This window comes from Balaenoptera musculus, chromosome 2 (genome assembly GCF_009873245.2).
Source record: "Balaenoptera musculus isolate JJ_BM4_2016_0621 chromosome 2, mBalMus1.pri.v3, whole genome shotgun sequence".
Lineage (NCBI taxonomy): Eukaryota > Metazoa > Chordata > Mammalia > Artiodactyla > Balaenopteridae > Balaenoptera > Balaenoptera musculus.
This window is the reverse complement of record NC_045786.1, coordinates 92,158,904-92,177,641: the sequence shown is the minus strand read 5'-3', so window position 1 is coordinate 92,177,641 and position 18,738 is coordinate 92,158,904. Positions and strand designations below refer to the sequence as shown.

The 18,738-nt window shown below is 37.2% G+C and overlaps 1 protein-coding gene across 2 annotated transcripts in view; it reads left to right on the top strand.

Moving 5' to 3' along the window:
• The first annotated feature begins 258 nt into the window (after positions 1–258).
• The window catches only part of BUB1B (BUB1 mitotic checkpoint serine/threonine kinase B), a 56,855-nt gene continuing 38,375 nt past the window's right edge, over positions 259–18,738 (top strand). For both annotated transcript variants that reach the window (XM_036840743.1, XM_036840733.1), the window contains exons 1-5: positions 259–499; positions 2,864–3,010; positions 9,597–9,656; positions 10,040–10,184; positions 14,174–14,370. In XM_036840743.1, the coding sequence (XP_036696638.1) occupies positions 465–499; positions 2,864–3,010; positions 9,597–9,656; positions 10,040–10,184; positions 14,174–14,370 (584 nt within the window). In that variant the 5' untranslated portion in view covers positions 259–464. The remainder of the gene's footprint in view (positions 500–2,863; positions 3,011–9,596; positions 9,657–10,039; positions 10,185–14,173; positions 14,371–18,738) is intronic.

Here is an 18,738-nt window from a genome sequence, read left to right as displayed (position 1 = left end):
ATCAGAGAATCCTGGTGCTCAAAACGTCCCTCGCTAGGCTCAAAGATTAGCTCTAGAGCCTGGACGCAGAGAGCACCTGGAGAGAATTTACACCGCCTAAATCTGCAGCACCTGGACAGCCACAGTCCTCCGGAAACTACCACTCCCACTATGCCCCGCGACAGCGTGGACTAAACCTGGGATAAACTACAAGTCCCAGAATTCCTTGGGTGGGAGGCGCGAGCGCGGAGGAGCGGAGGGGCGTAGCACGTTGTCGGCGCGGGACCGTTAAATTTGAAACTTGGCGGCTGGGCGTGAGGGCTTGAGGTGCCTGGTTCGCGAGGGAGTCAGGTGCGTGGTTTTTTCGGGATCGCCCTCCGGTCGCTTCAGTACCTCGAAGGGCAGGTTCCAGAAGGAGGCCCAGGCGGTCTGCGGCCCTGAAGAAAGGCCCGCGTCAGGACGAGGTCCTGAGCCGGGAATGCAGGATGGCGGCGATGCAGAAGGAAAGGGGTGCTCCGAGGTAGGTACCGGAGAAGGGCGGCCGGGAGCTGGGCCTGCGAGCCCCGAGGGTGCCTGGCAGGTGACAGAGGCTTCGCTCAGAGTAGCCCAGGAGAGGACCGGCACGGTCAGGAGAAGAGCAGGCCCGGCCGGATCCTCCTCCCTGCTGGCGTCGGACGCAAGTGGTGGAGGTGAAGGCGCAGAGCCGGTTTAGCCCCGACCTCGGGGTGAGGGCGCCTGAGAATCATGCCGCATCCAGCTTCAAAGCCAAGGAGGCTGTGGGACGCCAGGGGTCCAAAGAGCTTGGAATTTGTCGTGTGGTCTGTGTTGGTGCCTCAGCCCAGACGTTTGCTAGCTCTTAGACCTTGGACACGTCTTAATATGGAAAACGCTGCTATTAACGCTACCATGCCGGGTTCTGGGAGAACTCAGAGTATCTGTAAAGTAACTGCCTCCAAATAAGTGCTCAGCACACGGTAGGTGCTAGCATTAAGCTAATAGCATAGTTAGAAATCTAAAAAGCCCTTGTCTGCATGCTGGCTGCTCTTCCTTATTTATACATATATAAGCTCTTACTCCTACCCTCCTGAAGCTTAAGTTCTGGGGTGGGATGAGGGTAGGGGCAACGGACAATAAACAAGATAAATAAACTAAAAGTTAGATGGTGGTCGGTACTAAAAAAATAAATAAATATAACAGTTGGGGGGTGCAATTTTCGATAGTTTTGAACAGAGAGCCTCACTGAGAAGGTGTCATTTGGGTCAAGACTTGAAAGAAACTCAAGAGCTAGTCCTGCATAGATCTGGCGGGGGGGGGGGGGGGGGGAGGCGGGGAAGTACAAAGGCTGGAGGGTGAGAGTTGCGGGAGGGAGGCGCACTGGGCCAGTAGCTGGAGCAGAATGAACCAGAGAGTAAAAGGAAGTGAAGTAAAAAAGGTGATGATGCAGGCATTGTAAGGACTTGGCTTTTACTCTGTAGTTGGAAGTTATTGGAAGGCTTTGAGCAGAGGAAAGACATGATCTGACATGTGTTTAAATGGGATCACTTTGGCTGCAGTGTTGAAAAGACTAAAGGTAGAAAAGGCTGGAAGCAGGGAGACCAGTTTAGAGGTTATTGAAATATTCCAGGCAAGAGAAGATGGTGGCTTGAGCCAGGCTGGAAACAATGGAGATGGTGAGAAGAGATTAATTTCTGGATATGTTTTGAAGGTAGAACCAACAGGACTTGCTGAGTGACTGGCGGGGTGGGGGGTGGGTGAGTGGAGTGGCAAGGTTAGCATTAAGAATTTTGACTTGAGCAACTGGAAAAATGAAATTGCCATTTATTTGAGCTGAGGGAAGGACCAGGTCTTTGAGGAGGCAAGAGGAGGAGGAGGAGGGATGGAGGAAGCAATCCCAGCTCAGTTTTGGATACTATTTAATAGAGATAGTTTAATTGCTATTTTAAGAGCAGGAGAAGAAATTTAGATGAACTCAAGAAATATTTATTCAGTGCTTACTAGTGTTAGATCCTATATTAGAGCATGAGAAAATAAAAATAAATGACATGGCCCTTACATTTACAGGATTCACACAAAATAGTTAAAAAGATATGAGTAGTTACAACCTAAATTATTATTAATCACTTACAGTTTACTTTCTTGAAGGAAGTTTTCAGCTCTCATCTAGACTGAGGTCTCACATAACTTTCACTTTGTTTTTTTTTTTTTTTTTTTTTTTTTTTTTCACTTTGTTTTGAAGAATAGTGCCTATCTGTTTTAAACCCAGAAATAGTGTCTCTCAGCCAGAAGTAAGCTTCTCTTCGACCATTGCAGAGCTCTGAAGTTCAGAGTACATACCCTTTGTGGTGATTACCTCCAGAAAACTTTTGGGGATTCCCCCCATAGAATTGATAGAATTGGGGGAGCCATTTGTGACCAGTAAACTGTACTTTTGTCTGCTTCTGCTCTTGGCTACCCATATACATAAACTTCAGTTTTAAGTCATCAGTTGAAACATGGGGTGTTAGTCTGATAAACACGTTGCTAATTTTAAATTCAACTAGATGATGCATTCAGTGGTAGGCATCGAACTGCTTTTTGTCTACTTTGCCAAATTTATAATACTTTTTTCCCTTTTTTTCTTCCTGCCATAAACTTTCTTCTTATAATATTGTTCACAATACCCTAGCCATATTCTCTCTTCCATTAGGCAATACTACAGCCGTAAACTTGGAAACCAGGTCACAGAAAGGCTCAGAAGCTTAGGAGTATAATAACACTACTAATGTGCCAACCCACTATATTCGACCCAAAGATGACGATCACTTTTCTGAAAACATTTACAATAATCTAGTGTTATAGTAACTCAGTGTTGGTATGAGATTTACTTTTGTTTCCCTCTTCGCAGTGAAGTCATGTCCTTGGAGGGAGATGAATGGGAGCTGAGTAAAGAAAATGTCCAACCTTTAAGGCAGGGGCGGATCATGTCCACACTTCAGGGAGCACTGGCACAGCAAGAATCTGCCTGTAACACTACTCTTCAGCAACAGAAACGGTATGTAGAATGGTTGGGGCTCAACCTGTCATCATTCATCCCCAGTTTGCTAGGTAATGTGGGTGTGGACCCGTGCAGTATGGCATGAGGAGTACTAAACTACTCTTCAAAAGCTGGTAGGATGAGCATCTGTTCTCCTCCTGCTTTCTCATCACACAACAGCTGTCTAAAGATCTCCTCAAGTGCACTTAAGAATAAGAGCTATAGGATTTCATTTCATTGTGGAGCAGCCAAACTCTTGTATCAATAGAAATATTTCTCATACAGGGGGAACTGATAAGTAAAGCAAGTATCATTTTACAATATTTCACAAAAGTATTATGTCATTCTGGATCCCTAAACAGAATGAACTCTTTGAGAGTAATCAGTTAATGAAATTGCTTCTTTGGATTCTGAGTACTGAGGGAGAGTGAATCTGCTATCTTTTATGTGTACTCAATTATTAACTTTGTAGGAAAGTATTTTCGAGAATGTGCCAAAATGAAATAGTGGTCTCCAAAGAAAATGTAAACCTCAGAGAAACCGAATTTAACAAACTCAGGATAATGAAAAGCTGAAAAATACCACTGCATTATTCAAATGGACCTATGGAATTTGCTTTCCTCTGACAAATGTTTTGATAAATATACTTTTTTCAAAAAAGTAAAGTATCAGTTTCTACCTTCAATCTCATGACAAAATTCTGATATTATAGGCAAATTATCATAATTTTTTAATACATACTTTATTTATTTTATTAACTTTTTGGACGCGGCATGTGGGATGTTAGTTCCCCGACCAGGGATCCACCCCACACCCCCTGCAGTGTAAGCGCGGAGTCTTAACCACGGGATGGCCAGGGAAGTCCCCAAATTATCATAACTTTGATAGAATGTGATGAATATCCTTGTTCATCTCTTTGGATCTTTAAAAGCATTGAATTTTATGGTTTTGTTTCACAGATGGTGTTCTATTCTTAAATCTTCTTGGTTCTGTGACGTTGTACTAGTTTTTCCACTTCACTAACTACTCTTCCTTTTTTCTTGTTGGCTTCCTACTGCATTTTACCTAAGTCTCTGTTCTTTGTCCTCCGTTCTCACTCCATATTCAAAATTTCCAGGATTGTTTAACTACTGTTTACATCTCTTACTTGCCTTCTGTCGATAAATGTCTTTTTATCTACCTGTAACATATAATTAGATAAATGTTTCACTAATGTATTAAATACTGAATCTCTTCTCTTATAAATGACCTAACTTTTTCTACTCCATTTTGATGGATGGTACCAAAACTCATCTGAATGATCTTACCTCACTGCCCTCTCACTCTAATTTTATTTAGTCAATTACTAAGGATTTGTGATTTTTATTTTTAAAGAATAATTTACATGCAGTGAAATGCTCAGATTTTTAGTTAGTTTTAAGACATTTCAAGACACAGAACATTTTTATTACCTCAGAAAGTTCTCTCATGCCCCTTCCCAATCAATCTTCCTCTCCCTCATGAAGCAACCAGTGATTAGATTTCTATCACCATAGGTTACTTTTGTTTATTCTAGAATTTTATATAAATGGAATCCTACAGTTCTTTCAGTATGTTTTTTAGCCTTTTTCATGTTGCATGTATCAGTAGATTTTTCCTTTTTATTACTGAGTAGTATTCCATTTGTTTATCCATTCATCAGTTGATGGACAAGTAGATTCTTTCCAATTATGTGCTTTATGAATAAAGCTGCTATGGACATTCTTGCATAAGGCTTTCTGTGGACATAGATTTTCATTTCTCTCGGAATAGAATTGCTAGGTCATAGAATAAATGTATGTTTAATTTTTTAAGAAACTGCTGGTTTTCCAAGGAGGTTGTAACATTTTACACTCCTATCAGCCATGTATGAGAATCTGTTTGCTCCAAATCCACTCCCATATTTGATGTGGTCATTTTTTTTCATTTTAACCATTCTGGTGGGTGTATAATAGTATCTCATTATGGTTTTGCTTCCCATCTCCCAGGTGACTAATGATGGTGAGCACTTTTTTGCTTGCTTATTGGCCTTTTATATATCTTCTTTTGTGGTACATTTGTTTAGATATTTGGCCTAGTTTTAAAATTGGATTGCAGGAGTTCTTTATATGGTCTGTATACAAATCCCTTATCAAATATACGTGTTACAAATATTTTCTCCCAGTCCATGGCTATCTATTTTCTTGGTGATATTTTTTGACAAGCAAATGTTTTTTGTTTTTGTTTTATTTTTGAATTTTATTTATTTTTTTATACAGCAGGTTCTTATTAGTTATCCATTTTATACATATTAGTATATATATGTCCATCCCAATCTCATCCCACCACCACCACCCCCACCACCACTTTCCCCCCTTGGTGTCCATACGTTTGTTCTCTATACCTGTGTCTCTATTTCTGCCTTGCAAACCGGTTCATCTGTACCATTTTTCTAGGTTCCACATATATGTGTTAATATACGATATTTGTTCTTCTCTTTCTGACTTACTTCACTCTGTATGACAGTGTCTAAATCCATCCACACCTCTACAAATGACCCAATTTTGTTCCTTTTTATTGCTGAGTAACATTCCATTGTATATACATACCACATCTTCTTTATCCATTCGTCTGTCTATGGGCATTTAGGTTGCTTCCATGACCTGACTGTTGTAAATAGTGCTGCAATGAACATTGGGGTGCATGTGTCTTTTTGAATTATGGTTTTCTCTGTGTATATGCCCAGTAGTGGGATTGCTGGGTCATATGGTAGTTCTATTTTTAGTTTTTTAAGGAACCTCCATACTGTTCTCCTTAGTGGCTGTATCAGTTTACATTCCCACTAACAGTGCAGGAGGGTTCCCTTTTCTCCACACCCTCTCCAGCATTTGTTGTTTGTAGATTTTCTGATGATGCCCATTCTAACTGGTGTGAGGTGATACCTCATTGTAGTTTTGGTTTGCATTTCTTTAATAATTAGTGATGTTGAGCAGCTTTTCATGTGCTTCTTGGCCATCTGTATATCTTCTTTGGAGAAATGTCTGTTTAGGTCTTCTGCCCATTTTTTGATTGGGTTGTTTGTTTTTTTAAATTTTTATTTATTTATTTATTTATTTATGGCTGTGTTGGGTCTTCGTTTCTGTGCGAGGGCTTTCTCCAGTTGCAGCAAGCGGGGGCCACTCTTCATCGCGGTGCGTGGGCCTCTCACTATCGTGGCCTCTCTTGTTGGGGAGCATAGGCTCCAGACACGCAGGCTCAGTAATTGTGGCTCACGGGCCTAGTTGCTCCACGGCATGTGGGATCTTCCCAGACCAGGGCTCGAACCTGTGTCCCCGACATTGGCAGGCAGACTCTCAACCACTGCGCCACCAGGGAAGCCCTGGGTTGTTTGTGTTTTTAATATTGAGCTGCATGAGCTGTTTATATATTTTGGAGACTAATCCTTTGTCCGTTGATTCGTTTGCAAATATTTTATCCCATTCTGAGGGTTGTCTTTTCGTCTTGTTTGTAGTTTCCTTTGCTTTGCAAAAGCTTTTAAGTTTCCTTAGGTCCCATTTGTTTATTTTTGTTTTTATTTCCATTACTCTAGGAGGTGGATCAAAAAAGATCTTGCTGTGATTTATGTCAAAGAGTGTTCTTCCTATGTTTTCCTCTAAGAGTTTGATAGTGTCCAGTCTTACATTTAGGTCTCTAATCCATTTTGAGTCTATTTTTGTGTATGGTGTTAAGGAGTGTTCTAATTTCATTCTTTTACATGTAGTTGTCCAGTTTTCCCAGCACCACTTATTGAAGAGACTGTCTTTTCTCCATTGTATATCCGTGCCTCCTGTGTCATAGATTAGTTGACCATAGGTGCGTGAGTTTATCTCTGGGCTTTCTATCCTGTTCCATTGATCTATATTTCTGTTTTTGTGTCAGTACCATATGACAAGCAGAAGTTTTTAATTTTTTTTTTTTTGGCTGCATTTGGTCTTTGTTGCTGTGCGCAGACTTTCTCTAGTTGCGGAGAGCGGGGACTGCTCTGCGTTGTGGTGTGCGGGCTTCTCATTGCAGTGGCCTCTCCTGTTGCAGAGCACGGGCTCTAGGCATGCGGGCTCAGTAGTTGTGGCTCGAGAGCTCTAGAGCACAGGCTCAGTAGTTGTGGTGCAGGGGCTTTGTTGCTCCGCAGCAAGTGGGATCTTCCCAGAGCAGGGCTTGAACCCGTGTCCCCTGCATTGGCAGGTGGATTCTTAACCACTGTGCCGCAAGGGAAGTCCAGAAGTTTTTAGTTTTGATGAAGTTTAATTAATTAGTGTCTTTCTTTTAGTGCTTTTTTTATCTTCTCTAGGAAATCTTTTCCTGCCCCAAAGGTGCAAAGATATTCTCCTGTGATTTCTTCTAACTTTATTGTTTTAGCTTTTATGTTTAAATTTATCCTTGAGTATGGTGTGAGGTTGGAGTAAAAGGTCTTCCACATCCACCCCCACCCCCACGTGAATATCTAGTTGTTCTGCCTCCATTTGTTGAAGAGATTTTTTTTTTCTTTCCCCATTGAATTGCTTTGGGACTCTTGTCAAAAATCATTTGATTGTATATGTGTGGATCATTTCTGAGCTCTTTATTCTGTTCCATTGATCTAATTGTCTTTCTTTGCACCAATTATATATTGTCTTGATTAGCTTTATATAGTAAAGACTAGAAGTCAGGTAACATGAGTTCTCCAACTCTTGTTCTTTTTCAAAATTGTTTTGGCTATTCTTGGTCCTTTGCCTTTCCAAATTTTAAAATCATCTTGTCAGTTTCTAGAAAAGAGACTGCTGGGATTTGGGTTAGATTGCATTGAATCCGTAGATAAATTTGGAGGATTGCTGATTTTTATCAGTAGTGTACATAATTGTGTCCCCTTAGTTACATAATTGTGTCCCCTTTTCTAATTTTTCCTTTTCTTATAGTGTTGTTACCACCCAGGGTTCTTGGACTCTTTAATGAATAGAAATTGATAAGGGGCCAGACCAGAAATTCAGGCAAGGCTTTATTGGGACTCGTGCTGCAGGGAGCAAAAACAAATAACAGGTTCCCCTGAGCTGGGGTGAGCTGGTTTCTTAAATGGGGTGAGGGTAGGACCGGGTCCAAGGGTTGGGCCAGAGGGGTGACTTGGGTGATCTGCCCACCCCCTTGGTGGTGCTGTGTGCAGGGATCATTAGCAGTACTCTGCTTTTGTTCCTGAAACCTCAGAAGTGGTGGGTTTTTGGTCTTTTTGGATCTTGTTGTTCATAATTTGCCCCAACTGCAAATGTACACAGTTATTTTTAGTCCCTTATAGTTTCTTTGTATTCTGTTGCACAAGGAGACTTTTGTCCAGGTGCCAGCACTGCAGCAAAGGGTCCCAGGTCCCAGCCTGTCTCAGTGTTACCTGATTAGTCTTTTTGAAATCTTTGCTTACCATATTCAAGATACTCTCCAATTGAAGAACCACTACTGGCTTTAACAGGTAGAATCCAAACTCTTTAAATTTACATTTAAAGCATTCCCTTCTTACCTCTCCAGATAGCTCCATTTATTCCCAATACTGACTTTATGTTATAGCTTAATTCCCTCTGGGTTCACTCTCCCATTTTGACAACTTTATTCAATACTGATTTCCCTCTCTCTTGGAAAATTCCCTTTTTCTTTCAAATCTTATGGTTCCTTCAGAGTCCCACCTTCTAAGATTGCTTCTATGATACCTCCTTTTGACTTCATAAAGTCTTTACTATCCATTCTTGGCAATTGTAATATACTGCTCTGTATTATTAATTTTTCATTTATGTATTATCTTTCTTATTAGGGCATAAATTCCTTTGTGTCAGGGACTATTCTTTACATCAAACATAACCCCTTATACAGTTTTTATTGATTAAGCATTTATCTAAATTGTGGTTTACTACCCAATATTTCCCCTCTATTCTAACTGGTCAGTCTTAACTTAGTCTTAGCCCTCTGCTTTCCCAGCTCTTTACAAAGTCATATTTCACACTTTCTCTGAAGCATTCCTCCAATTTATATATGGTCTAATTCTTCTCTGACTAATGTTACCCGTGGAATTTTTCTTTAACTTTAAGATTCTGATTTCTATATATATCTGTATGTGTGTGTGTTTAGTTTTTCTTCAGTACTATCAGATACATATAAAATAATAGCTGTCATTTATTGAGTACTTACTATGTCTAAACACTACACTTAAGACTAGTCAACAAGATAGATAGTATTATTATCCTCATTTTATAGATGAGGAAACTGAAAACAGTTTAAATAGCTTTTCTAATGTTACTCAGCTAGTGATTACTGGAGCTGCATTGGAACCTAGGGAGTCTTGTTCCAGAGATTTAAACTGCTGTGTAATACTTCTTTTCTATATGTTGTCTTGGAATTTCTCTAATTTCTGTATATTTTATCTCTCCTGTTATATTATCAGGCAGAATCCTGATTGTTTCTATTCTTTTTCTTTCTGTTTAATAAACTCTCAAACTCCAGTGCAGTTATCTAGGTTGATATTAAACACTTAATAGTGAATAAAAATGAAGGTGATACTTGTTCATTTGGCTCTTATCACTATTGCTTATGCTCACATTTTCTGTTTAAATTTCAGGGCATTTGAATCTGAAATTCGATTTTATGCTGGAAATGACCCTCTGGATGTTTGGGATAGGTGAGTCTTTTTATTTAACAGGGGCATAGAAACTTAACAGGTGAGTCCTTATGGCCATGCATCTCATACTGGGGTGTGTGGAGCAGTGTGTTAGAGTAGAGAGTAGTGTTTTGCAGACACAGATAAGCAGAATAATCATAGTATATCTTTCTGAGGTGTGACTGAGCTATACCTGTCTATCACCATCCCCATTATTTCCCACAGGTACATGTTAGCAATATTTGGAAAAGTTTGAGGTATACAGGTTTAGGGCATGTCATTGAGGACCTCTAAATAAACATTTTCAGTATATTAGATATTTCTGCTTTAAAAAGTCCGGAATGGGTCTTGGAGCAAGATAATGTTAAACTTGAAAAATATTCTTTTCCTCTCTTCTCATTCAGGTATATTAACTGGACAGAGCAGAACTATCCTCAGGGCGGGAAAGAGAGTAATATGTCAACATTATTAGAAAGAGCTGTAGAAGCACTACAAGGAGAAAAACGATATTATAATGATCCTCGATTTCTCAGTCTCTGGCTTAAGCTGGTAAGTCTTTCTCACGTGCCATCTGAGTTTAAAATATTAAACCAAGAGGTTTTCTCTAGAGGTATCTTGTACACCAAAAAACTGAGCCGTTCAGTAGATACTAAACATTTAATAAATATTCAATATTTGTTAAATTGTTTCTACTTTAGAGGTGGATTTTACTATAAGATTTTTTTATCCCTTTAAAAGTGATCATAAGGCCTGTCTATTTCTCTGTAGGAGTGGGTTATTTATTGATTTTAAACATCATTGGGCCATGCAACTGTACTGGGGGAGGATGTGTAGGAGCCAACACATGGCAGTAGTACGATTGTTTGGGGAAAAGCTTTTGTAGGTGATTCTGGTATCCCTTTCTCCCATTTTTTGAATCTTCACCATAAAAAAAAAGTGATGTTTATTTTTCATCTGTCTTTGGGTTTCTTTCACCTAGTATGTTGCTACAATTAAAAATATTGACCTGACCACTTTGTACTATCTTACTTGACATGTAGTCCATTTAGGAACACTCTTGAGGATTCTTTTATGAAAATGTCTTTGTAAAAATTATGGCCAGGGTTTCTTAGACATTAATTTCATTGCTTTTATCCTAAAAGAGATTAGAAATAAAGCAAGTGATAAATATTTAGAATAGAATTTTAGATGATAGAATTAGATATTGGATAAAAAAAATTTAAATAAAATATATTAAAAAATTAAAAATACATTTTTAAAAATTAAAAATTTATTAAAAATAAGTAATTAGATAATTCTAAATAACAGAATATTTACAACCATTGTAATATGATAAAATACTGACATTGGAAATTAATAAGATTTCTGGCTAAAATATATCTCTTGGGGAGGACTTAAACTTCAAATAGTTACTAATACAGGAAGTTAGGTGAATCCTGAAGACATAATTATCTGATTTCTGCAGGACATTTGACATATCTTGGCATCCTTATACAAGTTGATGAAATTACCTTAGGGATAGTAGTTAGGGGAATTTATAAGAAAGGATGGTGCACAAAGAATGCTAAACAGATTTGTTAGTATGGAGACTGTGGTTCCTGGTGGTATACTAATGAATTTTGTTCTTCATTCTATTCTATATAATTTTCTTATGTGTGATTTATTAGAAGGTTGAACTAAATAAACCTCTAAAGTGACTTTTAATCCCAGGTTTCTATGACTATATTTAGTTGGAGCTATTAAAAGTAACCATTGGAATAATTTCTCTGTTCACTTGTGTTAACCTGGTGCTTGTACTGAAAAGCAGTGATTATCATAGAGTAAAAGACATAGTCTAAACCAGTACTCCTGAAAGAATGGTCTGTAGACTGTTCAAGATAAGTACAAAAATTGAGAGTAAGCGTTTAGAAATTTTGTTAACAGTTTAACATTGGCACAACATCTAAGCACATCCTCATTTTTCTGGTAACTTCTCTTTTTATTGTATTTTTTAAAAATATCAGTCAATACCTTGATTTCAGTGGGGTGAAACCTTGAACAGGGAACCCAACTGATCTGACTCAAAAAACTGTAAGACAGTAAACTTGAACTGTTTTATGCTACTAAATTTATGGTAATTTATGATACACCAATAGATGAATGCAATGGGAAAAAAAAAATTAACGATGGAATGGAAACTTTTAAACACACACACACACACACACACACACACACACACACACACACACACACACACACACACACACAAAACTGTCTCCTTCACCACAGGTAATCTGAGAAGGACTGGTCTAGATAACCATCAAATTCAAATTATCAGCCCTAGAGTGATCAGCAGCAATTTAAACTTTGCACCTGGAAAATAAGGTCCATATGAAACTATTTTGCTGTCTTTCTTAGTCAAGAGGAGTAAAGTTGGGTTTCTGACACTACTCTTTTGCTTTGCAGAAAGATTTCTGCAGTCAGAGGGTTTTTTTGTTTTTTTTTTTTTAATTTATTTTATTTAATTTATTTTTATTTTTGGCTGTGTTGGGTCTTTGTTGCTGCACGCCGGCTTTCTCTAGTTGCTGCCAGGGGGGCTACTCTTTGTTGCAGCGCTCTGGCTTCTCATTGTGGTGGCTTCTCTTGCTGTGGAGCACGGGCTCTAGGCGCTTGGGCTTCAGTAGTTGTGGCACGCAGGCTCAGTAGTTGTGGCGCACGGGCTTAGTTGCTCTGCGGCATGTGGGATCTTCCCGGACCAGGGCTCGAATCCGTGTCTCCTTCATTGGCCGCCAGGGAAGCCCCAGAGTTATTTTTATAAAGGATAACTACAATCTAGCTAAGGAAAAATTTGTTCTTAGAAAATATCCAGTATTTTTAGTTAAGAGTGTAAAATTGTTTTAATTTGGCTTTTTTAGGTTACCAAAAAGATATGTTTAACTTTTGAATCTATTAATCTCAGCATCTTATACTTTTATTGATATTTATCTTATTTCTTAAGTGATCTCATTCAGCAGTCTGGAATAACCTGATCTGTATTGGCTATCCCATGCTGTACCACAGCTATTCAGAAAGCCGTTAACAAAGTGCAGTCAATTTTAAGCTTTATTTATGTAGTAATAGATATCGAGGACTGGATCTTATACTGATAACACATTGAGAATTATAACTTTGCTTGAAACACCATCACATATGGGAAAACATCTCTAATTTGGATAAGCAGAAAAACTGCATTTATTAAATTACTGCAAAATTAAACTATAAAATACTAATTGTTTTTGTCAAAGATATAAATGGAGCATTTCATTTTTTCAGCCTTTTTCTACCAGACCCTGGGTAGGGACCTGAATATAGTAGATAGCAATGTTTTCTGCCTTCGTGGAGTTTACTTTTTTGGGGAAGACAGATGGTAAATGAACAGGAGAAAATGTTATCCTCTGCAGTAGTAAAAGAACTCCTAACTAGAACACTGAAATGCTACTTTCTATATGAAAGGAGAAACTTTTAAAAATAAGTATTATCTGTGAAATTATATTTGGGAATAACTGCTAACATTTTAAATTTGTACAACCATCTTAGAAAGCAATTTACTTTTTAACATAGTTCTACTTATAGGAATTTATCTTAAGGGAATAATGTAAATTGTGAAAGGCAGTATGCTTAAAGATATTTATTATACAGTTATTTACATTAGGCAAAATTAGAAGTGGTTTATCCAAAAAAATAGGGGAATAATTAAATGATGGAAGATCTACTAGATGGAACATTTTTCACCCATTTAAAAATAGTAATGAAGAGTAAGTAGCCACATGGAAAAATGAATGATGCACTGTCAGATGGAATAAAAACATTTAATTATGATTAAAGCTGTAAAATGACAAAAATCCTTTTATCCTGGGTAAAATGATATATGTTCCTTTTTTTCCCTAAGGGAAAAACAAAGACTGAAGAAAATACATAAAACTGTTAGTGGTGTGGAATTTTTAGTGATCCCTTTCTCCTCCCCTTCTTGCTACTAGAATTATCTACATTGTATCTGGTCTTATAAGGTCCCTTCTAAAATATAGATTTGACCAGGTCCTTTCTTTGCTTATAGCTCTCCTACCCCAACACATATAACATTCACTATCAAGTATATTTAAAATTGATTAGCTTGACTTTCAAGACTGTTCAGACCTTTTTTTCCCAAAGTCCTGTCTTGCCACACCTCTACAAATTTCTAGTCTTCAGTGTCTTTGCTTATACTATTTTCTCTGCCTAGAATGCCCTTCGTTTTCCATTCTCTACCTTATGTAAGTCTATTCTTCCTTAAGCGCCACACTCAAATGTCATACCTTTTTAAAGTCTTTCCTCCCTATCTCTTTTTCTTACAAATTAATTTCTTACTTTTGTCTATGTTTTAGGTCCTCCCAATATATTCCTTATAACATTGTATTATAATAGATATTTTTTTTCAGTGCAGAAATTACATATAGTATCTCCAATGATTGGTTTGGCACATAATAGACACTCAGTAAGTGAAGAGAAATTGGTTAACTGCTAACGCTTTTCATTTGTTACAGGGGCATTTATGCAATGAACCTTTGGATATGTACAGTTATTTACATAACCAAGGAATTGGCATTTCACTTGCTCAGTTCTATATCTCATGGGCTGAAGAATATGAAGCTAGAGAAAACTTTAAGAAAGCAGATGTGATATTTCAGGAAGGGATTCAACAGAAGGCTGAACCACTGGAAAAACTGCAGTCCCAGCACCGGTAAACTGCTTCTCTGGAGCTTGTCTTAACTCGTTAAAACTAATAACAGTCGTTTTGCATCTGAATAAAGTGCTCTCTATGGATTGGCAAGTTAACTTCATTGCTATTCAGTTTTTTAAAAGACATATTTAAATATTTTCCATTTAACATTCTGTAAAATGTACTCTTTGGTGTACAGTTCTATACATTTTCACAAGTGAGTAGATACATGTAACCATTACCATAATCAAGATATAGAATAATCTCATCACTCCATAGAATTCCCTCATGTTATCCCTTTGTTGTCAACACCTACTCACAATCCCAACCTCTAGCAGCCACTGATGTATTCTCCAGCCCTATAGTTTTGCCTTTTCCATAATGTCATATAAATGGAATCATACAGTATACAGTCTTGATTCTGGCTGCTTTCATTTAGCATAATGCATTTGAGTTGTAAGAGTTCTTTATATATTCTGAAAACAAGTCTTTTGTCAGATGAGTGATTTGTAAATCTTTTCCCCCAGCTTAAGTCTGGGAGTGTTTTTTATAGAACAAAAGTTTTTAATTTTGAAGAAGTTTAACTTACAATTATTTCTTATATGGATCGTGCTTTTGGTATATCTGAGAATTCCATCTAGCTGAAGGTCACAGAGGTCACTCCTATGTTTTTATCCTGAAGTTTTATAGTTTACTTTTTACATTTAAATCTGTGATGCATTTTGAGTTAATTTTTGTAGGAGGTATCGAGGCTGTTTTTTTTTAAATTTTGCATATGAGCCTCCATTTATTCCTGTGCCACTTGTTGAAAAGACTTTCTCCATTGAATTACCTTTGTATCTTTGTCAAAAAGCAAGTGATCATATTTGTATAGGTTTATCTCTGTTACTCTCTTTTGTTCTATTGATCTCTGTGTCTATCATTGGTATATATCACACTATCTAGATTGCTGGAGTTTTTTAGTAAGTCTGGAAATCAGGTAATATGAGTCTTCTAGCTGTTCTTTTTAAGTCTTCTAGTTCCTTTGACTTTGTGTATAAATTCTAGAATCAGCTTCCTGGGATTTTGATGAATATTGTGCATGAACAAGGTATATTTCTCCATTTATTTAGATCTTTGATTTCTCTTAGTGGGCTTTGGTAGTTTTTGTCTTTCAAGGAATTGGTCCATTTCATCTAAGTGATGAGTTTATGGACATAGAATTGTTCCTAGTATTCCTTTATTATCCTTTTAATGTCTGTAGGTTATGTAGTAACCCTCCTTCTTTCGTTTTTCATATTGGTAATCCTAATATTGGTCTTTTCTTTTTCCTCTGTCAGTCTGGGTAGAAGTTTATTGATTTCTCTTGATCTTTTTAGGGAATCAGCTTTTGGTTCCATTGATTTTTCTCTTAATTGATATTCTGCTCTTAATTTTATTAATTTCTGCTCTTCATTATTTCCTTCTCTGTGCTTGCTTTGGGTTTAACTTGCCCTTCTTTTCCTAATTTAAGGTGACACTTAGAGTACTGATTTCTAGAACTTTCTTTTCTAATATAAAAAATTTCTGTCTAAGCACTGCTTTAGCCATATCCCACAAATTTTGATATAATATTATGTTTTCATTTTCATTCAGTTCAAAATATTTTTTAATTTTCTTTATGTCTTCCTTTTGATCCATGGGTTATATAGAAGTGTATTGTTTAATTAGGACGTGTTTGGAGATTTTTCAGATATCTCCCTGTTACTGATTTCTAGTTTAATTCCATTATGATCAGAGAACATAATTTGTATGATTTCAATTCTTTTGAATTTATTAAGGTTCATTTTATGGCCCAGAATATGGTCTATCATGGTGAATGTTTTGTGTATACCTGAAAAATATGTCTTTTCTGCTGTTCTGGAATAAAATGTTCTGTAAATGTCATTTAGGTCAAGTTGATTGGTAATCTGTTCTGGTATTCTGTATCCTTGCTGATTTTCTGTCTACTTGTTCTATCAATTACTGAGAGAGGAATTTCGAAGTTTCTTTTATTGTGTTTTGTTTGTTTGGTTGTTTGTTCGTTTTTCTTGCCGCATGGCTTGTGAGATCTTAGTTCCCCGACCAGGGATTGAACCTGGGCCCTCGCCAATGAGATTGCAGAATCCTAACCACTGGACTACCAGGGAATTCCCTCTTTTATTGTGAATTTGTTTCTTCTTTGAGCTCATATCAATATTGCTACATATATTTTGAAGTTCTGTTGTTAGGTGTATACACATTTAGAATTGATCCCTTTATCATTATATAATGTTCATCTTTATCCCTGATCATACTCATTCTGAAGTCAGCTTAATCTGATATTGATACAGCCAGTCCAGCTTTCTTTAGTTTGCACAGTACATCTTTTTCCTTTCTTTACTTTTTTTTTTTTTTAACAGTTTTAGAGTTGTGCAGCCATTGCCACAATCTAATTTTACAACATTTTTAACACTCCAGAATGAATTCCATACTTATTAGCAGTCACTCCCCATTCCCATTCACCCCAGTTCCAGGCAACCACTAATCTGCTTTCTCTCTCTGCATTTGCCTCTTCTGGACATTGCACGTAAATGGAATCCTACATTATGTGGTCTTTTGTGACTGGCTTCTTTCACTTAGCATGTTTTCAAGGTTCATCATAGATGAACATAGTTGTGGCATATATCAGTATTTCATTCCTGTTTATTGCTGAAGAATATGTCATTCTATGGACATACCACATTTTGTTTATCCATTCATCAGTTATTGGGCATTTAGGTTTTTATTTGTTGGCAATTATGAAATAATGCTGCTATAAACATTCACATTACAGGTTTTTGTGTGGATTCCCTTTTACTTTTTTCTTTTTAACAAAGGGAGTTCTTTTTTTTATTGAAGTATAGTTGATGTACAGTATTATAAAAGTTACAGGCGTACAATATAGTGATCCACAATTTTTAAAGGTTATACTCCATTTATAGTTATTATAAAATATTGGCTGTATTCCCTGTGTTGTATAATATGTCCTTGTAGGTTATTTTATACCTAATAGTTTGTACCTTCCAATTCCTTACCCCTATGTTGCCCCTCCCCCTTCCCTCTCCCCACTGGTAACCACTAGTTTGTTCTCTATATCTGTGAGTCTGTTTCTTTTTTATTTTATTCACTAGTTTGTTGTATTTCTTAGACGCCACATATAAGTGATATCATACAGTATTTGTCGCTCTCTCTGACTTATTTCACTTTGCATAATCCCCTCCAAGTTCATCCATGTTGTTGCAAATGACAAGATTTCATTCTTTTTTATGACTGAGTAGTATTCCACTGTATATATATATACCACATCTTGTTTATCCATTCATCTGTTGGTGGGCACTTAGGTTGCTTCCATATCTTTTTTGTTTTGTTTTGTTTTTTTGTTTTGTTTGTTTTGTTTTGTTTTTTGGGTTTTTTTTAACATCTTTATTGGAGTATAATTGCTTTACAATGGTGTGTTAGTTTCTGCTTTATAACAAAGTGAATCAGTTATACATATACACATATTCCCATATCTCTTCCCTCTTGCATCTCCCTCCCTCCTACCCTCCCTATCCCACCCCTCTAGGTGATCACAAAGCACTGAGCTGATCTCCCTGTGCTATGCGTCTGCTTCCCACTAGCTATCTATTTTACGTTTGGTAGTGTATATATGATGCCACTCTCTCACTTTGTCACAGCTTACCCTTCCCCCTCCGCATATGCTCAAGTCCATTCTCTAGTAGGTCTGTGTCTTTATTCCCGTCTTACCACTAGGTTCTTCATGACCTTTTTTTTTTTTTCCCCCTTAGATTCCATATATATGTGTTAGCGTACCTTGGCAATTGAAAATAACACTATTCTGAACACTGGGGTGCATTTATCTTTTCAAATTAGTGTTTTTGGTTTTTTCGGATATATACCAAGGAGTGGAATTGCTGGGTCATATGGTAGTTCTGTTTTTAGTTTTTTGAGAAACCTCCATACTCTTTTCCATAGTGGCTGTAGCAATTTACATTCCTACAACAGTGTGCAAGGGTTCCCTTTTCTCCACATCCTTGCCAACATTTGTGATTTGTGTTCTTTTTGATGATAGCCATTCTGACAGGTGTGAGGTGATACCTCATTGTGGTTTTGGTTTTCATTTTCCTGATGATTAGCAATGTTAAGCATCTTTTCATGTGCCTTCTGGCCATCTGCATTTCCTCTTTGGAAAAAAGCCTTTTAAGTTCTTCTGCCCATTTTTTAATCAGGTTGCTCCTTTCGCTTTTAACCTGTCAATGTCTTTATATTTAAAGTGGTTCTTACACACTAAAGAGTTGGGTGTTGTGTTTTTCTCAGTTCTCGCAGTATCTTTTATGTGGTATATTTAGAACATTTTAATGGAATTATCAA